This window comes from Mirounga leonina, unplaced genomic scaffold (genome assembly GCF_011800145.1).
Source record: "Mirounga leonina isolate KUSES-001 unplaced genomic scaffold, KU_Mleo_1.0 Mir_151, whole genome shotgun sequence".
In the NCBI taxonomy this organism is placed as follows: Eukaryota; Metazoa; Chordata; class Mammalia; order Carnivora; family Phocidae; genus Mirounga; species Mirounga leonina.
The window spans coordinates 76,065,147-76,088,388 of record NW_023270377.1 but is presented as its reverse complement, the minus strand read 5'-3'; the positions used below and the strand labels follow the sequence as shown (position 1 = coordinate 76,088,388).

Here is a 23,242-nt window from a genome sequence, read left to right as displayed (position 1 = left end):
GAACCTGACCACCATTTAAGTTAACACAACTGAGAAACTTAAGAGAGCAAGGTAAGATTTAATAAAGAAGGTAAGAATTATTAGACTGGTATATGCCATCACCAGAACCATAAAGTAAAACTGTAAGCCTATTTAGAACACAATTCCATGAAAAATTACTCATGACATTATTTTGCTTTTCCTTTATTTAAAATGAGTGGTTTTACTTAGAGAATGTAAAAGAAAATTGTACCTGATACTGAGAGAGATACATCCCCAAGGGAAAAGAAGTCTGATTTAAGATACAAGGAATTAATGTGCTTTGCCTCATTTTGCTTTTAGAAATGTTTATTTGGTTCCTTATTTTGTAATTTACATTTAAATTACATAATATTCTTAAATATTCTATAAATTTATAGCATTCATCACTCTTCCCTGGGTACTATTTGATTAGAAACCGTTCTCTCTCAAATAGCATCTAAGCTTAAAAACAAAACAAAACAAAACAAAAAAACTACATGGCTACCCCTCTCTGGATGCAAAAAGAAAGGTGGCTGCCTAGTCAGCACTGAGTTGACCATTATCACTGGAAGAAAACCAGGATCATCTAGGCAAATGCTTCTTAACACAGAATACAGGCCCTTTGGTAAAAAAAAAATTATGGACTGTCTTTCCAGAAAAATGTACAGAGATGTTTCCGTTTTTACAGTTTCTTCACTCTACCACTATGAATTAATAAGGCCTTACTCTAGGCCATTTTTATTTTACAGCTGTATCAAATGAGGCCCAATTAGCAAAGTCAAGCTGTGACATAGCATTTTCAAATTTACTGGGAGGCATAAAAAGTGAAGTTTTTATTGTTGAAAAACATGAATAATCTCTATTTTTGAAGCTGCTTTGGGTAATAATGAAATAGCCTTGCTGTGTTTAAAAAAAAAAAAAGGACCAATGCTTTTATTTAAAAGCATTAAGTTATTTAAATAGGGAAAGTGCAAAGAATTCATCATACTTGACTAACTCTTCATACAAATTCAATTTTCCCATACAGGAATTACTGGACTGGGAGAAAATAAAAACATCAAATATTGGAGATTCTAATTTTAACTATTATAGTAAATCTATTAGTAAATTTAATCCAATAATTAATGATACAGAGGGAAGAAAAACCCTCAACATTTACTGAAGAGTCTGATGCTTAACTGAAACGTGTAACTTCCCCTTATCTGAAAATAAACACTTTCCTGTTTGAACACATTTGTTCAAACTCTTTGAACATTTCTGTTTAACTCTAACAGAACCAATATTCTATGACATTTCAGCTTTTACCAGACTGAAAATTTAGAAACCTAATCTAATAGGTTAAAAATATTCACATAGAACTCTTGTAACAAAATCTTCCCATCACCTGTGCCTTCAGACTGTACAGTACCTTTTGGTAACTAAAACCCACTTGATGGGATCATTAAAGGTAGACAAGGATTATAGTCACTTCAATTACATCTTTTATAATAACGCTGTTATATTTTGAGTTGCCATTTATTCAGTAGTTGTTTTAAGGTCAAATAATTTTCACGGATGAACTATAGAGAAACTTGAATTTGTATTGTAGGAATTTGAGGTGTTAAGACAGTATCTCTAAGAAATACAGAAATCTATTTTGAGGACATGCTAAAACATATAACTTTTTATTTAAATAGAAAAATTAAAACTTTAAAGTTGCACTTAAAAAAAATTCAGGGAATTAAAACAAAATTTTACAGATTCTAAAATCTCTTATGAAACACCACACTATTTCTGCCAATAACATAAGCATTTTGAAGATTTTGCCACTGACTTCCATGTCAAGTGTTTGACATGATTAGCAATATTAACCTATCATTACGAGACCTCTGAAAATTAAATCTAGGCAACTCCCTATTGCCAAAGTTTATATTTTTTGGTTCTAATATACAATAAGAGACTAACCTCCAGCAAGCAACTTGATTACTTCACATCTTCTAAGAGTGATTCTCATTTTCCACAGTCATGTCAGTTTTCACAACAGAAAAATGACTTGGCAGAGAAAAATTTAGAAATAACTCCCCGCCCCCTCCCCCCTTTTTTGAGGCTTTCAACAGTGGATGCTAGATTTAATTGAAACAGTAGCAAGGGATGGGGAAAGAATAGTCCTGGTCATTTGAACTTCTCAAATTCATTAGAATGGTGAAGGAAAAATAAAATGAAAGTTTTGTTCTTCCAAATCCCAACTTGAAATAGGATTGCTCGAAGTGTCCAAAATAAAAAAATATCTAATGCCAAAGACTATGTGCTAAAATTTACTTATTAAAAAAATCTCCTGCACTGAAGGAAAATAGTATAAATTACATTACCAACCTTCAAAAGTTAGCATGTAAAGAGTATTCTAGCTTCAAACCATTGCCTCTCTAAAGTTTTCTATAGGAAATTTGTAGCTCAAAAACAAATTACAGGGTCCTCAAATGTACTGATTTATAATATTAAATATTAAAAAGGAAAGGAACCTAGCTAAGTGGATAAGATGAAGCAAAATTTCAAGGATTTAGTATCTTTAAATGATCATACAATTTTTTTTAGAGCTGAGTAGTTTAAGTAGAAATAAATACTAGTACACACTAGAAGAGAAGGTTTAATAATTGATAAAAATGTACAAAAATATTCAAATCAGAAATGCTTTAGAATGTGTACCATGAAGTCAATACTTCTCAGTGAGTAGGGAAGGTAAAAGACTTCCTCAATGAAAAAAAGTAAGAGAAAAGATCGGATTAAAAAAAAAAAACAACTGTTAAAGAAAATGTTTAAGTCAACATTGATTTTTGTTTCAGACAAGGATATTGCAGCTATCACTTAAAGTTTGGTGGCACATTCTTTAGTAGGTCCTTAAGGCAATATATTTAAACTAATTTACAATTTGATTTGATGTTAACTTTTAAAACATCACCTCAAAATAATGCCCTCACAACAGCCTTTTTTTAAAACGTATTCAGGTGTTTCATAAAAAATAATGGTGGCTTTATTATAGTAGTGCTCATTAGCACCACTATAGTTAAGGGTCTACCAGGTTTCCGTTAAGAACATCTATTTCTGAGTTCACCATAAAAGATCATATCAGCTTTAACCAGTTGGGTAGTGCACAAAAAAGCAGTTTTGTCAGTTGCTGGTGCTTTTTTTGTACTACTAAATATCAAAAAAATTTTCATTATATCTTCAAAATCCAACTTCTATAAAGTAAATCAAATCGCCTCATGACTTAGACTTCAGAACAAAGTAGAGACATCTGCAGTTATCAGTAAATTGCCACCTTTAATCCATCCTGCAGTGCCCTATGAAAGGGTCACAGAAAGACAGTTATGACCGTATGAAAATATGATTCTTGATACAGAATCAAAAGTTATTTTCAATTTCCTTTGCTTTTTATAAAGTCCACAATAACAATACTTAAATGCACTTTTTTCTCCTGTGATATAATTAAAACCCAGTGTTATTTCAATTGAACTTTAAAATAGAGTCCCTGGTCTGAATTAGACTTTAAATCATACTGTAAACATATATTTGGTATAATTTATTGATCATCATCCAGTTGCTCCAAAAGGGTCCTTCTGCGCTTTTCCAATTCCCCTTCACTCAGTTCACTGCCAGAAGTATCCCAATTCCCCTGAAAAGACATTGAATACATTTACATTTAATGTCAGTACTCAAAAGGTTAAGTAGTATTGAACCTTTGAAAAAAAGGAACCAAAATATATGGACTGCCTTCCACAAAAACAAGCCCATCACAGGGTTTAGGACTGACCTCTTTCCCAAAAGCCTATTAATGAGTTGCTAACTACTCCCTGGTTTTACTAGGGGAGATAGTGAACTCAGAACAAGACTTTTATATGGTACTACTTTCAGTTTGCATTAATATGTAAATCGGGCAGAATGGTACACAATGGTTTCTTTCCCTTCCTCTTACACCACTGAATATGAAACATTTTGTTTCCATTTAATGGAAGTTGGGTGTTCATTACCTAAGGTACTATATTCCTTGCTAATTTTGTAGATTCTAGGTTGCCTTCTAAGTGTTTTATATTACAGAAAAGTATTATGCTTTAAGCATACTATCCTTAGATAAACATTTAAAATTTATGAGGACAATACTTAGACTGAAAAACAATTCAAAAAATAAAAATATTGTACTATTGGTGAAAAACAACCTTTAAAAAGTAGATCACCTATTCTTCCCTTCAGAGATTTCATTTAACTGACTACAAAGAAGAAACTGTTAAGCTGCTATTAAGTATTCAGGAAATCATTCTTCACCAAGGATGTGCATCAAACTCACCAGGGCAGCTTTTAAAAAAAACCTCCATTATCAACTGAATCAGAATATCCAGAGGGAGAACCAGGGCTTATCTAAACAGTTTAAACTCTCCATGGGTCCATTTAGGGGCATTACTCCTGCTAAGTCCACAGTATTTGTAGAATGGCAAGGCTAAGGCTTGTGTTACTTTGCTGTCATTTACATACATACATACATACATACATACATACATACACACACAGATGGGAAACTAAAGACTAATGTAATTTGATATTAAAATGTTAACTTTGTAGTCCCCCTCCTATCCCTTTGCCTTCACCTTTTCCCTCACAATGATTACTCCTAAAAGTTACTGGAATGCTACCTTTTGAAACTGGATTTAGTACTGATGGCTGTGCATATCTGGAGAACCCCTGATCTGTGTCTTATATTCCTCAAAAAACTAGGTAGAAAATGTCCAGTGGTACTTTTTACAACTTACAAAGTAGAAGACCATATCCTTTTTCTTAGTGGATTAAAACAACAGTCATGGAAGACTTATTTTTGAGGAATATACAACTTAGAACACTATTTTGTGTGAGAGGCAGTTAACTGAATTTTCATTGTTTTCTTAAAATGGTAGCCAACTTGCAAAAAGTCTATTCAATGTCATACAAACCACACTATCCATTTTTGTATTTTGAAAACACAGGTATGAAATAATTCTGAACACTTACAGAATCCTTTCCAGTCTTTTTCTTAGGTGATTTGTGTTTTGATTCTGATCTTTGTCTAGTTCTGTCTTTTTCACTTTCTCGGTCTTTTTCTTTTTTATCCTTCTCTCGCTCAGCATCTGACTCTGGAGAGTCCTGTGTACATTAAAAATAACATCAGCATTTTGATGAAGATACCATTATGTTTTTTCGTATCTCCATATAGGTAATATTTAAGAACATCCATGTATTATTATAGGGCATGTGTTCCTAGTATGGTGAAATCTGAATTATTAACCTCAAGGATTCTGTAACATTTCCAAGATTCACTGGAGGGAGTTGGGCTTTCCTTTGGGAAGGATGACATTCTGATACATTAACATCACAAAAGAGCTTCACTAAATTAGGGAAGAAAGCACACAAGATGTGGATTATATCTATTATGTAAACGTAGACAAACATTACATTTTCTGCCAACCCAATATTGTTGGTTTGTTCAGATATATATAGAGAATGCTGTGATTAGCTTAATCATCTAATAGGTTGACCATTATATAATAAATTCTTTCCTCAAAACTGCAACTAAAAGCAGGATTATTATTTTTTAAGAGATTTTATTTATTTAGCACATGTGAACAGGAGGGGGATAAAGAGAATCTTCAGCAGACTACGCGCTGAGCGCAGAACCCAATCTCACGACCCTGAGATCATGACCTGAGCAGAAATCAAGTATGGAATGGATGCTCAACCAACTGAGCCACCTCGGTGCACTGAAAAGCAGGATTTAAAGTGCAATGTCACTGCCTAAATAAATGGTCCTTTATTAGACATGTATAAATTCGAGTGAGTAGCATGAAGGAAAAAAAACTCTCATTCAACAAGTAGTAAATACCCAGTCACTTCTGTTTCGAAAAAGCTCCTTAGGGTATCTTGATGCCTATGTAAAATGAAGAACTAAGAGTAGAGAAATAGGTGAATGTTTAAACTTGTGATTCTCACCACAGCGGCAACACATACACACTTGGGTCTTTCTCTAAGATTACTTTAAAAAGTCAGAGTGGGAATCTTAACACTGATGTGTGTTTGTTTTCAAAGCTCACTATAGAAGATTTTAATGGACGATTACAGTGAAGACAAACTATGTAATTCCCGAGTTTAGGTGTCCACCTCAACTGTGCTAGACTGCATAGGACTAGACAGAAAAGAGTTCTATCACCACTGAACAAGTTAAGGGCTAAAACCTAGCTGCAGTACCACATATTTAAAAGCTTGCTTACAGATTTATGTCTCCTCTTCTTGCTTTTCTTCTTATGTTTTTTTGACTTCTTATAACTTCTCTCTAAGCAGCATGAAAAGAAAAAAAAAAAGTCTGAATTTGAGGACATCCAAGTGCCAATGATTTTTTTTTTTATTTAAAGTTTTATTTTGGAGAGAGAGCGAGCATGGGAGGGGGTGTAGAGGGAAAGGGAGAAGGTGAGTCTTAAGCAGACTCGTGCTGAGCAGGGGTTCAATCTCAGGGGAGATCAGGACCAAGAGCTGGACCCTTAAGCGATGGTGCCCCACAGTTCCAATGATTCTATTCAAGTTAAAAGAAATGCTTACCAGACTCAGCACTAGAAGAATGTTCTGAGGCAGACCGAGACTCTGATCGCTGTCTTTTTTTCTTTGAATGGCTGTCGTCATCATCTGAATCTGATCCCTATATATAATACATATATAATTTCATTCATAATGATGTTAACAAATATTTCAACACATTTAGGGTACCATAATAAACTTCCTTACCGATCTAGAGCGGGAACGTTTCCTGTGATGTTTTTTAGATTTTTTAGAATGTTTCTTGTTCTTTGAATGATGATGTTGACATTCATGCTACAGGCGCAAAAGGAAAAGAATTTCAAAAGTTTACATGTACTTTAGAAGCAGATCATAAGGAATTTTTAGACGCTATACAAGTTATAAGAGTAAAAATCTTACTCTCGTTTTGCACATTTAGGATGTACTTCCTTGAAACTGCAAAGAATTAGCAGTTAAAAGTGTTCTGTTCCTTTCTAACCATCCCATACCCACTCATTTCGATATCTAAAAACAACAAAGTATTAAGAAAGAAAGCACTCTTTATAGGAATGAGAATGGTATGCTTTAGTAGGGACAACTGATAAACTCCAGAGAAGTATAATCTGTAGAACAGTCACACTACTTTCAAAACCAATGAAATAAAATTACATTCAGACATGGTTTTTCTGATCAATCTGGTTTTGGTCAGCGAGCTAGGCTTGGCACCATGAAAAAGAACTACCTCAGAGCCATTCTTGAACTAAGATAAACAGGGCTGGTCTCAGAATAAAGCAAAATCTAATCCTTTTTTTCTCCATCCAAGGAGCATTCTCTTCCTAGTCAAACGTTAAGTCCTCCAAAGACGGTCTAACACCACGTGAAATCAGAAAAGGAAATGTTGTCTCTGTGGATTTTAATTCATTTATTAATGCTGCAGTAAAAGCTCCTTGCCCCCAAACTTATCTATGGCTTTGAAAATAATTCTGCTTCAGTTTACAAGTAAATGGAAACAAAACATCTGACTCAGAAAGGAAGCTCCTTTTACTCTATGTCACTGACTGCTAAATTCCTTGTCCTTTTCTAACTCAAAGACTCAGACTACTAGGGTCCCAAAACTTATTCCAATGTAATTGGCCCTTCCCTATGCTACAATCCTTCAGCTCCATTTATAACCTCACCACTACTCCCAGCACCGGTCACCAGAAAATCTTGATGATTACGAATTGGGGGACAATGTTAAGATACTAGCTAGAGGGCGCCTGGGTGGCTCAGTCGGTTAAGCGACTGCCTTCGGCTCAGGTCATGATCCTGGAGTCCCTGGATCGAGTCCCGCATCGGGCTCCCTGCTCGGCAGGGAGCCTGCTTCTGCCTCTGACCCTCCCCCCTCTCATGTGCTCTCTCTCTCTCATTCTGTCTGTCTCAAATAAATAAAAAAAATCTTAAAAAAAAAAAAAAAGATACTAGCTAGAGCTTCTCAAAATTAAATGTACATTCTATTCCAGTGCTTGAGAATCTTGTTGAAATGATGATTCTGATGCAGGATTTCTGCCAATGGCGCCTAAGATTCTGAATTATTAACAAGCTCCCAGGTAATGTAGATGCTGCTGCTCTCAAACACACTTTGAAAACACTTAGAGGCCAACAGGACTAGATCTAGAGGCAGCTAGGAGATAATAAAGGTGATTGTGGATATATGTTAACAGAGCAAACTGTTGTCGACACTGAAATTCATGAAGAACAAGAAATCCAAGGAAATAGTGAACAATTAAGTGACCTGCAGTGCCCTATGACCACACCATGCCAACACTCTAATGTTAAATATATGCCAGCTTGCAGTATGTTGTAAAGTATCACTATGTCCAGAACTGGTAGGGTAGCATTACTTGTTAAAAGCACTGACCCTGGAGTCAAACAGCCTGGGCTAGAATCCTTTCTCTGCAAATTACTTCTCTTTACCTCAGTTTGCTCATCTGCAACTTCACAGGGTTGTTGTGAGGATTAAGTTCATATATGTAGTGTTTGTAAAACTGTTAAAACAATGCCTGGCCCCATATAGGCACCAAATGTTTTTATTCAGTAATTACTAGTCTATTTAGCATATTTATAACTACATACAAGTACCTTAAATCTTCATCAAAATACCCTTGTTCAGCTAATGGAGTAACTTGCAATTTTATCATTAGTTATTTTAACAAAAACTTACAACTTATTCCATTATTTTCCAGATCTCCCTGAGCACTGAACACATCTGACAGTGTAATATTTGAAATGTGTGCTTTAAAAGCTGTTTACGTTTTCTTTAGGTTTACCAGTCATTACAGAAGGCTGCTGAACTCAATTTTTAAAACACTGTAAAAACATGAAAGAAATATGAACTGTCCCTCCGAACACATCTTTATATTCACATGCAAGCTTGGTTTCTTTTACTTAAAAGCAGTTTCTATAGAAAAATCATTTCCTTAACCATCTCAGGTAATGACATTTGTAGAGAAGCAGTATAATTTAAAAAACACACTTTGATCAATCTAAATTCAATTTTTGTTTATATTTTTTTTTATTTTGAAATAGTGAAGTTAATTATGAGAATACTAAAATTACCTCAAGCACATGCATAAAATCTTTAAATATTCGTTTTCTTTCAGACTCTAGAGTTATGTCCTCAAATGCTGGCTCTTTTACAAATCTCTCCCGGATCTGAAAAATTCAGATAAGAATACATGAATACCAAGAGAAGTATACCAGTATGACAAAAAAGAATCACAACAGCAAGGAGTAACTATGACAGCCCCATCCCCTCAAAGTCTATTAAATTTCTCTTCCTCTGAAGTCCAAACCATTTTCAATAAATATTTCTAAATGCAGGGTCAGACTTGAGTTTATACTTTTAAATATTCTCAGTATATTTAATTTATACTCTACCAATAACTTCAGCTTCTTTTTGTGGCTATAAAATGGGAAGGGAATTAAAGATATTTTTATCTTCAATTGTAAAGGAAACAGATCATTAGAAAGAATTTACAATTATACATACATCTTCCCAGACAGCATCCAATTCTATTGGAGGAGTAGCCTGTTTCAACATACTCTTAAATGCAGATTCTTTTCGTTTCATTTTCCGAGCCTCCTCTTTTTCTCGTTCGCGTTCACGAGCTTCTGCCTTTTCTAATAACTTTTAGAAAATCATATTTAATCAGTTATAATAGTACAATTGAAGTAATTCATCCTTAATTTAAGCATTCTCCCACCATTTCTAAGTTATGGGCCAAATTACAACACCAGTTAATTTGAGCAAAGGAAACTTCATCATTAGCTGATTATCTAAATACATTATTTTCTTTCACTTTACTACTCAGTAAAATCCTAGTCATATGCCCTTATTTCAGTAGCCTACAGCTTAAGTACTTTTAGCTGAATATATTAAGAACTGTACTAAAGTAGTTTAGTACAAACTTTGTAAAGCTAGTTGTTTTTCATAGTAAAGATGATAACTTACACTGTTGAAAGCCAACTTAATATTTCCAGCATCTAACGTGGTTGACCTTTTAGTTGAACTGATTATGGCCACAAAGTCTTCGAAAGTCGTATTTACTTCAACTACAAATCCTTTATCCTAAGAAAGAGAAATCTTGTTAACACTAATAATACATAAAGAAACACAATATCAACTTATAAAATTAAAATATACTACAGATTAACAGTAAATAGTAAGTGTAGTGTTTACCTTTAGAATGTCTTTTATTATTTTCTTCTCATCATGATAACGTGCTTTAAGATCCTCAACATAAAACTTGAAAAGGTCAAGTGCAGTTGATCCTAATGAAAAAACTAAAGAAGTCAAAAGCTAGCTCTAACCAAAGAGCTGCAATTACTTTTTTGTTTATAAAACAAAATAAAGCACCCCTCCATTCCCCAACATAACCGCCTTCCTCTCTGGCCCATCCCAACTACTATCATGACTATAAATTGGGAAGAAAAGAATCTCACCCGGTTGACCAAGCATGTTAGTAAATCTAATGTCGGAACTAATTGTTGGATACAATTCCATCCAAGATGACATAGAATGCAGTTGTCCATGTTCGTGCAATTCATCTAAAAATATCTGGGGAGGAAAACCCAACAATAATGAAAACCCATTATACTGAAAAGTCATCTTTAAGGACATTAGATATATTAATGCAACATGAAAACACATTAAAAACAGCAATATTTGAAACTCTTGTACCAATGTACCCAAATATGTTTAAGGTGCAAAGAATACTTGCTCTTTGATGAAAATAAAATCTTCTTTTAGGCAAAAACCTCTTCTGCACTTCAGAGAAAAGAATCTTTGAAAAACTATGTTATTTTCCAGGCTTCAGTTTACTGTTCCTTAAGATGGAACATCATTTCACTTTTAAAAAACATATATAAAAGTACAAGTTAACTAGAAACATTAGGTGTTATCTCTAATAATGAGGCTAAAAATGTATTTACATGTTGCCTGTAAAATACACTTTTTGTTTTTAGACACAGTGCCCAATGTGTTCTGGCTGGGTTTTTTTTTTTTTTTAATTAATGAATAAATGTGGGGCCTCTAAGAGGATGTATTTTACTGAAGTGATACATAGTTTGAAGTACCAAGACTCAACCTCATTATCTGATTTAAAAATCTATTTCCTGGGGCACCTGGGTGGCTCATTTGTTAAGCATCTGCCTTCAGCTCAGGTCATGATCCCAGGGTCCTGGGATCGAGCCCCGCATCGGGCTCCCTGCTCCGCGGGAAGCCTGCTTCTCCCTCTCCCACTCCCCCTGCTTGTGTTCCCTCTCTCGATGTGTCTGTCAAATAAATAAATAAAATCTTAAAAAAAAAATCTATTTCCTGGGGTGCCTGTGTGGCTCGGTCAGTTAAGCATCTGCCATTGGCTCAGGTCGTATTTCAGGGTCCCGGAATTGAGCAGCACGTCAGACTCCCTGCTCAGCGGAGAGTCTGCTTCTTTCTCCCTCTGCCCTTCCCCCCAACTCTTGCTCTCTAATAATTAAGTAAAATCTTTAAAAACAAACAAACCTATTTCCTTTCTTCCATGTTAATTTTATAGCCTAAATCTAAATCTTTATATGCTTATTACAATTTCTGTTCTTTATCCTTTTTCAGTATTTGCTGATTTTTCAGGGCAACATATTGGGACTTTTGTACTCAACAATTTTTCGTATTTCCTGCTTCCCCAAATCCTTAGGGTGTTTATTTCTATAAACAAATGTCTCTAAAGAACTATGGCCCAAAATTCTGCTCCTGAAATTTCTATGCCTGCACTGTTCAATATGGTAGACACAGGTCAAATGTAGCTTCTAAGTCCATGAAATGTGGCTCGTCTGAACTGAGATATGTCATCAGTATATAACACATGACGATTTTGAAGATTACCAAAAAATCTCTTAAAAAAATACCAATTCCATATTAAAATAGTATTTTGGATATACTGGGTAAAATTAAAGATTACTAAATTAAAAATTAATACTAAAATCATACATGAGGCATACAAATTTTTACAGGCTATCAATGCCCTGAATAAAACCATACACCTATCAATTCCACTTCTCTTCATTCTTGAACGCAAAAACAAAGTAACATGCTGATACCAGTTATAGTAACAGTAATCAGAAACCAGAGCCATACTTTAGGCTTAACTAAAAGACCCATGTGGACTTTACCTCACGATTTCCCTTCCAGTTCCAGCATTGACATAATACATACTATTTTCTGTGACCCAGACTATCTTATTTTTATTGTATTACTATTTTATCATATAGGTCTCCTTATTTTAAACCATTGTAAAACCTTCATAAGAGCCCTTAAAATTTAATGGTTGCAGAGGAATATTAAAAAAACCTAAAATATGCTCTTCCCTTCTTCCCAGGCATAAGGCTGCTCAGTTAAAATGTAGGTTTTCCAGCCTTTTTATCTAGTTGCAGCCATGTGACTAAATTCTCAGCAGTTGAATATGAAGTAGAGTAAAACTTCTACACTATTGGCTTTAAAAAAAAAAAAAAAAAAAAAAGAACAACTATCCTTTCAACTTCTTCCAAGCTGAAATGTGATAATGTGGACAACAAACTCCTAATTATGCATAAAAGGCTAACGGCCTAGGGCAATTCTCAAAGTATGGGCCAGAAGCATCACTATCACCTAGAAACTTCCTAGAAATATAAATTCTCAGAACCCACCCTAGGCCTACTGAATCAAATTCTAGGGGTAAAGCTCAAGAAATCTGTGGTTTTAAGAATTCTTTGCATGATCCTACAGCAAACCACTACAATAAAGGAACCCGTAAGAGTAAGAAATGTTAAGGTTTCATGGAATGAGGACTAAAGGAATGCTATTGTCTATGGCATTTAAGATTGTTTAGTGACTTTTGGCATGATAGTAAGAGTTTATTTAAAAGCCCTCTAGGTGGGATGCCTGGCTGGCTCAGTTGGTAGAACATGTGACTCTTAATCTTGGGGTTGTACAGAGTTCAAGCCCCACACTGGGCAGAAAGATTATTTAAAAAAAAAAAAAAAGTCCTCTAGATGATTTAGATGCACACTAAGTTTTGAGTACTACTGCCTTAGGGAATAGCAATGTGCCCTATCCTACGCCAAATAATTATTATCATTAAAGGAGAAATAAACTTAAGTCACTTTAATTTACCATTTATCTTAATACAGTGTTTAATGGAAGAGCTCCTAGGTGGCTCAGCTGGTTAAGTATCTGCCTTCGGCTCAGGCTGTGAACTCAGGTCCTGGGATGGAGTCCCCTGTGGGGCTCCCTGCTCAGCAGGCAGCCTGCTTCTTCCTCTCCCTCTGACACTCTCCCCCCACCCACTCATGCTTTCTCTGTCTCTTAAGTAAATAAACAAAATCTTAAAAAAAAGACTGTACAGATTCAAATTCTGGCTCCACTACTTAGTCGTTGAATTTGGGTAAGTCACTTTGCCTGAGTCCATTTCCTTATCTTATATAAATGGACATAACAGAAATAGTACCAACTCTTAGAAGGCCGTAATAAAAATTTAAGTGATTATCAATTTAAAATGTATAGCAGTAAACAGTGCTACCTGCTATTAATATAATTACTGAAATGAGCAATCTGGTGAAATATGAAATGCAAAAACTCATTACATTCCATGATATTCTCTATTAATGAGAGGATAAAAATGGTATCTAGAGGTGAAAATGAGCCACTGACCTATATAAAGAATATATAATTTCAACTTCTACGTATAGCATTTAAGAACTATGGCCCATCCCCAAACTATATACGCCATATCATTCCCTACTGTTCTCTAGACACTAAAAATCAACCAATGAGTCATCATACATATTTTTTCAGTCTTCGCTCATGCTTTCCCAAGTGAAACCTTAATTGATTTACCAGTGCTCACCTTAAATATCAAATCTGCTACAGCCTTTTATGTTCCCCTGGCCTAAAATGGCTGTTCTCCTTGAGTTAAATGTGTATGGATCCTCCACAAAGCCTAAGTTAATGATCTGGGATGAGGAAGTCTCAAAATTGTTTCTATCACTGTTGAAGCTCACTAACCATAGTATGAAATTAAACTAGAAAAGATACGTTTTTAATTACCTGAAAAGATTCTCTATTTTTACGCTGTCGTCTCCTTTCTCTCAGCAAACTCTTCTGTTTTTCTTCTTCTTCTTCTTTTTCTAAAGCTCGGATGTGTTCTTCAAAGCAAATTAATGCATCTTCTTTATCCATGTCTAGAGATTTTTCCAGTTAAATAAAATTAAAATGTCCGTTATCAGTAAGGAAAGCAGTTTATTTACATTAACTTCCTTATTATAAATTTCAAATTCACCTTTCCAAAATACTTGTAATTAAACTCAAATATGACTTGTAATCATTTAAATAGGAAATGTTTTTTAAAAATTCCAGAACAACCTCATTAAAAGATAGCTTGAATTCGAGGGTGAAATAAAGACCATGCACAAGACACAATTAAGGAAAATATAACTGTTACTGTAAAGTTTGTCAGCAACATTAGAATTACCTAAGGAGCTTTTAACAGGATAGAATTTTTAGGCCCTATCCCACACCTACTGAATGAAGCATGGTATTCAGAGGGGTAATCCACAAAACTGTAATTTAAAAAGCAACTAGGTAAATCAGAAAAAAAACCGGGGTAAGCTTAATGAAGGATAATGCTAATACAACTTTTGGTGTTTGCAAATCTCTAAAGCCATTACCTCAAGAAGACAGTGTGAGTAAAATTGTGGTAATTAATCTAGTTCATACTAAATTACACAAAAATGGCAAAAAACAATTTCAGGTTTGCTCTATGACAAACATATTTTAAGGATTATCTGATAAAGTTAGTATTTTCTTCCTGAATAATGAAACTCAATTAGACTCTATCTGGAAACCAACAAAACACTATTAGTAATGGACAAACAATGGGTGCCTGGGTGGCTCAGTTGGATTAAACGTCAGACTCTTGGTTTTGGCTCAGGTCAAGATCTCAGCATTGTGAGACTGAGCCCTGTATCGGGCTGGGTGTGGAGTCTGCTTAAGATCTTTCTTTCCCTTTCCCTCTGCCCCTCCCAACATTAAAAAAAAAAAAAAAAAAAAGGAATGAACAAATTGTGTAACATTCAGTTAGTGACCTCATAATAAAAGTAGGAATTCTTTGCTATTGGACTTCTAAAAAAAAAGTTCTCCCATTTAGTCTTTATTCTTACTCTGTAATTCCTCATCTTCTGCAAAAGTTGGATTATCCATCAGATACTGCTGGGCTTCAGACCAGGTAGTAGAGTATGTTACATTAGCCATGTTGTCAAGTATGTTTTTTAAGGCTTCCCAATTTCTCTTCCGTAACTGCTTTGCTTGCTCCTAAATCAGAAGAATGAATACACATTTTGAGGTTCAAAGAAAGTATGGTATTTGAACTGCAATCAGTGAGAGTTTCTTTACATTCTAAATGATGCCCAAATTTCATGTTACCCGTTTATTTTAAATATCAATACTACTTTTCCAGTGATCTTGTCCAACTTCTTAGCCTGGTAACTGCTTACCTTCAGTTTTTTTTTTTTTTTTTAACCTCTCTTCTAAGAAGCTGGAATCTAAAAATCGTATCTCCCCAACAACTCCATAAATCCCTCTTCCTATAACTATGCATTATAGACAGAGTCTAAAACTAAGGTTACTGTTGACAAGTCACACAATAGGCAAATGCCAGTCTTCAACCACTTTCAGTTATGTTCAAATTTTCGTTAATACTTACATTTCTATACATCTCAAGACCGAATAATACATAACTTACTGCAAAATAAAATAGGTATGAGGTATTTTAAAACACTATCGTGCAAGCACATTTTAGTGGTAACAATTACTGCCATTCTTGTATAGAAAACTTACACAAATACATTATGAACAAAAATACTAAGTATTTTAAAAACTTAATGAATTAAAAAAAAGCGTATCTTTCAAAGTGGGCATAAGACAGCCAATTAATGACAATTCAAGTAAGAGTTGGATAAATCTGTACCTAGTGTGTCCACATCAGTACTTACTATTATAGGAGCTATCCATTTTTAAATCTAACTTCTAATAGAGATCTGCTACACCACATAAATTGAATAAACCAACCAACAAAAATGGACATGTTATAAAATAACTCTTAATCAGAATGAAGAAATATCTTGTTTTATCTATAAATATTAACAACTATGAGTGAATAATACCTTTTCTTTTTTTGAAAGGAAGAATAAAACATCTTCATAGATTTCAAGACGATCACGTTCCGATATTGCATTCCAGACTTCCATCTCTCCAAACATTTGCTCTGCTTTTCTAGTAAAAAAAATTAAATGTTACTCTACATTACTCAATAAAAATTAATTTTAAGCTATTTTAATTTTATGGTAAGCCTAAAACCACCCAATGAACACTCTAAGTTCATTAGTATATTATACAGGAAAACTTTTGGATAATTAAGAACAAAATAGCTTAGGCCTCCAGTCCTCCTTAGAGGTGGAGTGGATAATTTTTTTTTTTAAGATTTATTTATTTATTTGAGAGAGAGAGAGAGAGAGAAAGGAGGAGGAGGAGGGAGAGAAAGGCAGGGAGAGGGAGAGGGAGATGGTGAGGGAGAATCCCAAACAGATGCCCAGCTGAGCCAGGAGCCTGATGTGGGAATCCATCTCATGACCCTGAGATCATGACCTAAGCTGAAAACAAGAGATGGATGCTTAACCTACTGAGCCACCCAGGCGCCCCAAGGAGTGGATAATTCTAACTGAGCCATGTTTTGTAGTCAAGACTATATTTCTTAGGGTAGCTATAAGACACTAACAAACTGTCCATGGAACTAAATTATAGACTTCAAAAAGTTGCCCAGAAATTTAGATAATACATAAAACAGGACTATTTAAAGAAATGAAGAATCTTTACCCTAATGCTTTTCTAGAAAACTGAGGAAAATAACAAAGTACATATGGAAAATGAACTTATTGCAAAAATGTTAAATTTCAATTATATATATAATATATAATTAATGTATACATATATATGTATTTTTTTTCAAAGTAGGCTCCACACGTGGAGCCCAACGTGGGGCCTGAACTCACAATCCTGATAGCAAGACCTGAGCTGAGATCAAGAGTCAGACGCTTAAACAACTAAGCCACTCAGGCACCCCTCAGTTTTTATATTAAATAGAAAGGAGTCAGGCTTTAATTATTACATTCAGTCTACCCCTCTTTTGTTCTAGTCCCTAGTTAATAACTCAGTAAGTCTATAAGTTAAATTCCACATTTAACTATTGATTTGTACCTTATAAAACTGCCCTACTCATAGTCATTTAGCTTTAATGAGCATATACTTTGGATTGGTTACTACACTTGGCAAAAAGTCTGACACAGAAACAGTGCAGTAAACATATACTATGCATTACTAAAAATCTTACTTGTATCTGGTTGTGGAAGTCATTTTCTCATGATTTTCAAGAAAACGCTGAAAGGATTCCTTAGCCTCTTTGTATTTCGATCTTGCTTCTTCTTTTTCTTCTTTCTCTGTCTGGACTTTGTAAGCATTAAAGGCTTGCTTTTTTTCACTCAACTTTGCTAAAGCACTAAATAGAAAAAATACCATATAAGAGTAAATGAAGGCAGGATGATCAAATGTCAAAGTTTTGAAAAAAAAAAAAAAAGATTTCATTTGCTAATCAAGAAAATTCCAGTAAGATATTAAAAATTAAGAAACAATTACAGAAAATAATTTCTACTTTAAAATCTGTACTCAAATTGTATGACAAGCTTTTTGGCTTTTTTGGGTTCATATCTGACATATAACAACTGTTCTTGGTATCTAAAATAAGAAAAGACAATGAAGGTTAAAAATTACATTATTTTACATTTTTAATTTGCTAAGGTTGGAAAAGTAAATAAAAAACTTCAAGTGTTACCTGTATCGTGGATCATTAATGATCATTTTCATAGCTTGTTCCCATGAAGCATTAGATGGTACCCGCTGAAAACCATTTAATGACAAAATTAAAATTCTGCAAATATTGTAAAAGTCATACACCAGGAAATAAAGTATAATACTGCAAACATCAAGCACTTCCCTTTACTCAAGTTTGAAAGAGGTCTAATAATTTCTTATTGAACCAAGGCAAACCTGGGTAATATACATATAGACTAAAAAGAAAACTTAAACTGATATTTAACAGAGCAAGAATACTTTTCTTAAGACCCTTGGTTAAAAGAGAAACTATTTTTATGAATAAAAAACATTATATTAAATACAGAGGTAGAATGTGCTGTGTAGTACACTGTACACAAAATATTCTTCAAAAAAAGGCAAATTTTGTTCATTTTTGCTTACAACAGTTTATGAAATTACTATTTTCAACAAAGGCATCAAGGTACTGACTGCATTAAACAGTAACTTCATTTATTAGATAATTATTGTATGTCACATAAAAATCTTTAGTACCTTTTCTTTCAATAATTCTTTAAATGCTTGCTTTGCCTCTTCCTTTGTATTCCAAGTATAGGTTTTCTTTGTTGGTTGGCTTTCCTCCTCTTCTTTTTTGGGAGTAAAACTAGAGGGAAATTCAAACATTGTATTTATAATTTAAGTATAAACATTTGCCTCACTTGGAAAAACAAGGTTTTCATTATTTGTTTGATATTGAGGTTAAATTTTACAATTTTAGAATGAAGTCTCCTATATGAATCCTACACACTTACCTAAACATAAAGACATAAAGGTAATATAATTTTTTCCTGAAACATTCAGTTATTAGGACCTTGCATGACGGCTTCTAAAAGAAACAATTACACTAAAACATTAGTTCCACTAGTCCACAAATGAATACTCTTAAATGGTCTATAAAACTTACCCAGTGTCTTCATTTCAGTGCCTTAATAAGTAAGGATTTGGGCAGTGTGCATGAATATAAAAAAATGCTGAGGATCTAAATCAGAATGGGAATACTACAACTCATGCACCAAATCTAGCCCATTGCCTGTTTCTGTAAATAGTTTTACTCATGAGTTTATATATTGTTATGGCTTATTGTGTGCTATCATAGCAGAACTACATCATTGTGACAGAATTTATGATCCACAAAACTGAAAGTATTTACTCTGTGATAATTTACAAAAAAAAGTATGCCAAACACTGACCTCAAACAAAAAGAATTAACATATCCAAGAATTATCAACTGTACTAGTCTGGGGGTCTTTATGAAAAGGTCATATAATCCCTTCCTATATAAAGGGGAAAAAAATGCAGAAAACCAAAACTAAGTAGAAAACTTAGGGGAAGATACTGGAGCAAATACTAACAACCACAAAAAATATATTCACACCCTCTGAGTCAAGTAACCTTACTTTGGGAAATTTATTTAAAATCATCAGAAATAGTATAAAGGGCCCAGTCAAAAATTAACAGCTATAAATGGTCTATACTACAGTAATTAAAATAAAAAGATTATAATGACTCAGGCACTTAAAGAAATACTAGAAAGAAAATAAGCAGGAAATAACTGTTCATTGCTAAAATTACGAGAAACAAATTACTGTAGAAAAAAATAAAGGATAAAAAAGATGTAAAAAAAATACCATCCCCCAAAGCTTAAATGTCTATCAAAACACTGAAATTTATGTATATGTAAATAATAAAATAATATGCCATCATTCAACATGATGGGGTATCTTTAAAATGTAAAAGACATCAGATACAGGTTTAATATACATATATAAAATGCATGTATTTTTAAATGCGCAGAGAAAGGGCAGAAGGAGAGCGTCTGGCAGTTCAGTTCAAAGAGCATGCAACTCTTGATCTTGGGTTGTGAGTTAGAGCCCCATGTTGGGTGTAGAGATTATTAAAATAATAAAACAGGAGTGCGTCAGTGGCTCAGTTGATTGAGCATCCGACTCTTGCTTTCGGTTCAGGTCATGATCTCAGGATCTTGAGATGGAGCTCCAAGCTGGGCTCTGGGCTCAGAGGGGAGTTTGCTTTCGCTCTCCCTTTACCCTCCTCTCCTGCACGAGTGTGTGCGCTCTCTCTCTCAAATAAATAAATCTTTAATAAAAGAAAACTTAAAAAAAAATAAAAATAAAAAAGGACCGAAGGATATAAGTAAAATGTTACTCTTTTATGCCTTCAAATATACCATTAGATTCCTTTTTCAACTTCTAAACAGAAAAAATTATAAAGCTATTTTCAACTTTGGGAAATGTACATAAAAATCTAAAAAAGTATATTTACAAGAAGGAGTTGGGAGATGAAATCAACATGCTTAAATATTAAGATGGGTGATCATGTTTGGAATTTGACACCATGGTTAACATTTTTTTAAAAATATATGTGGACATCATTAAAGCCAGGAAGCATGGCTCAAGGTTACTTTTTTATCTATATAAAGCACAGCCATATGAAATATGACCAGATGATAGGGAACACAAGTACATGTGAACTATAAACTGACAGATGCAGCTGTTTTGCCATATTAAAAAGTTGTAGCAATTTAATTACAGTAACAGTTTTCCTTCTACATCCTACTAAATATTTTTGTCTACTTAATTTTTGCTTCTATTTGTTCAACATCAAACTATAGCACTTCCTTTCAGGGCTGTGCTAAGTCATATTTGAGACTGTCCGCAAAATAAAGTAATACTAATCCTGTATTTAAAATTTTGTTATTTTAATAATCATGGCTTTTTTGCACTAGTTTTGATTTAAAATTACAGCACCACAACTGACGTATCTTGATTACTAAGGTGCTTGGTACCCCCCTCTAAATTTGTGCCTCACCCTCGATCTCTGAATTCTGCTTCCTAAAACTTGAGGATTAGTTTTTCAACAGTTTAAGAGCATGACCTCACAAAATTCAGCTTTGATAATGATTCATTATCTAAAGGCTCATGTTTTGATTCACACAAAAATTTTGAACACTCAATGGCCACCATGTAAACTGGCAATTTCTTGCATTAATGAGGTCTGGTACTGATTTGCAAAACACAAGTCACTGAACTTACTCAGCTACAGTTTCCTGCTTAGCTGTTTCTTCTCCAGTGTTACTGGATACTTCCATACTCTGTTCCTGAACAGCAGGAGTACTAGTAAGTTGTGCTTGTTCTTCAGTTGAAATTGTCACTGTATTCTCGTTATCTACAACAGTAGCAACAATCGAAGTAACTTCTGGCTCAGGAACGACTGGCCCAGTTCCACCGACAGTGTTTGAAGCAGAGGTGGAGGCACTGGCATTGGCTGCGGCAGCGGCGGCAGCAGCGGCGGCGGCGGCAGCAACGACGGCGGCAGCGGCTTCTGCAGCAGCCATGGTGCTCATGGTGGTCGGAATTTCTGTTGTAGGAACTGGGGCTGTTGATGTTGTGGTGCACTCCTCTTGCTTACTATGTATTAAAAAACAACAAAAACCGGGTCATCTCCTTAAGTAATAATCAGAAAGCCAAACAATACTAGTTTTTATCATAAAATCAAGTGAGTAAGAGAAACTACAAAAGGGAGAAAGGCAATGTGGCAAACTATTAAGCCATTTGAAAAGATGAAAAACACAGAATGACCCTGGATTACTTTGATTTAACTGAGCAAACATTCAGGTTAATACAGGATAGGGACTCATGCAACACTCTGCACTTCCAAAAGTCCAATAATTGTTTTTGTTCACAAAATGCCCTACTATCAGACTGTATTATACATCATAAAATTTGGCCTATATCATAAATTTCTATAAGAACTTTAAATTTTATCCATTTCATATATTAAAAGGGAAACCTGAATACAGGAAGACATATATACTTCATCCATTCCCAAATTAAATCAAACCAAATTTTGAACTTTTCTACAACACAGCCTTCTTAATTCAAAGGATGCAATCCAAACTCCAACAATCACTGTCTAGTAAAGTGTCATTTGTATATCTTGAGTAAATATCCTTCTCCTGCCCCCAATCTCCAAAGACATCAAACCATCAGGCCCAACATGTTAAATACTATTTATACTATAAAGCAAATAGTTAAAACAAGAATGCTATATACAGGAGATACCAAATTTATAAATTGTACTGATGCCCAAAATTGCTTACCTGCTTTCTTCAGCTTTGATCATTGCTATTAAAGAGAAAAAAGCAAAGTTACATATGACATGGATTTTAAATACAATCACTGAAAACAAACATTAAAGGGAGATAAAGAGAAGTTTCATACAGTAAGATTTAATTTACCATCCAAAAAACAAACTTTTTCAGAGCAAATTCTTGCTCCAAAGTTGCAGAGTAGCAATTAAAGAATGAAGACAAATTTAAACAACAGCAGTTTTTAGGAAAGTTTCTCTGCACACTGCTACTTTCCCAAAGGCTGCTGGCTATTGCAAAAACTCTCTGAAAATATCTGTATAATTCTGGATTAAAACACTATTTTCCCCAAGGGTAAAACTAATTGGTTTTTTCCCTAAGATACCAAATTCAAAATGAGACCAAATTCATATCATGAAATTCCAGCACAATATACTAGCATTGACAGGTAGATAGATATACACACCAACTGTTTTATACTAGGGTTATATCAGAAATGAGCTTGATGTTTCTTACACGAATAAAATGGGAATCTACCTATCTACAATATTATTATTAGCCAATGCTAGTATAGAAATTTAAAGACCTTTAAAGATTTGCATTCAATATTTCAGCTTTTATTCCAATTAAATTTTTCTTTATGGGTAACAAAAATATTCAGCATCTTTGATAGGGAATGAGGTGGTCCACGTAAGTGGTAACAAAGCTGAACTTTATGAAAGTATTTTAAAAACTTATCCCCCTTTAATGGAAACCATTTCTGGAAATATGTTTAGGATGTCTGACAAAACATACTAAAGGAGTCATCATTACTAACATATTTTTCAGATACAATGATGATCTAAGCTAATTATGTGACACAAGAAAAAGGTAAGTAGACTTAAGACCACAGTTCTTCTGGGAAAGTTTTATTCTCTGTACTGTCAGATGTCATTCCACACTGCAGACTACTTTATTAGCTCCATTTCTAAAATCTACTGCTTCTAAACCAATAATTTATGATACCAGATTCTATTAGAAGTGAGAGTAAAAGAACTAAATTTTCAATTCTCACTCCAATCTCTGCTATTTGAAGAACTGGGTTTCATATTAGGTAGTATTTCCAGATTCTCAGGGGT

General features: G+C 34.1%; 1 protein-coding gene across 10 annotated transcripts in view; it reads right to left on the bottom strand.

Annotated features, from left to right (window-relative positions):
• Window positions 1-2,605: 2,605 nt before the first annotated feature.
• PRPF40A (pre-mRNA processing factor 40 homolog A) overlaps window positions 2,606-23,242 on the bottom strand; it is a 55,978-nt gene continuing 35,341 nt past the window's right edge. For 5 of the 10 annotated variants that reach the window (XM_035008015.1, XM_035008018.1, XM_035008021.1 and 2 more), the window contains 18 exons: window positions 22,137-22,161; window positions 21,070-21,444; window positions 18,515-18,623; window positions 17,982-18,046; window positions 17,484-17,648; window positions 16,261-16,369; window positions 15,259-15,409; window positions 14,147-14,280; window positions 10,531-10,645; window positions 10,268-10,371; window positions 10,040-10,156; window positions 9,578-9,715; window positions 9,145-9,240; window positions 6,775-6,861; window positions 6,592-6,688; window positions 6,267-6,328; window positions 5,014-5,145; window positions 2,606-3,649 (listed from right to left, as the gene is read on the bottom strand). In XM_035008015.1, coding sequence (XP_034863906.1) covers window positions 3,557-3,649; window positions 5,014-5,145; window positions 6,267-6,328; window positions 6,592-6,688; window positions 6,775-6,861; window positions 9,145-9,240; window positions 9,578-9,715; window positions 10,040-10,156; window positions 10,268-10,371; window positions 10,531-10,645; window positions 14,147-14,280; window positions 15,259-15,409; window positions 16,261-16,369; window positions 17,484-17,648; window positions 17,982-18,046; window positions 18,515-18,623; window positions 21,070-21,444; window positions 22,137-22,161 — 2,174 coding nt within the window. In that variant the 3' untranslated portion in view covers window positions 2,606-3,556. The remainder of the gene's footprint in view (window positions 3,650-5,013; window positions 5,146-6,266; window positions 6,329-6,591; window positions 6,689-6,774; window positions 6,862-9,144; window positions 9,241-9,577; window positions 9,716-10,039; window positions 10,157-10,267; window positions 10,372-10,530; window positions 10,646-14,146; window positions 14,281-15,258; window positions 15,410-16,260; window positions 16,370-17,483; window positions 17,649-17,981; window positions 18,047-18,514; window positions 18,624-21,069; window positions 21,445-22,136; window positions 22,162-23,242) is intronic. The other 5 variants (XM_035008017.1, XM_035008019.1, XM_035008014.1 and 2 more) reach the window with 2 other exon arrangements.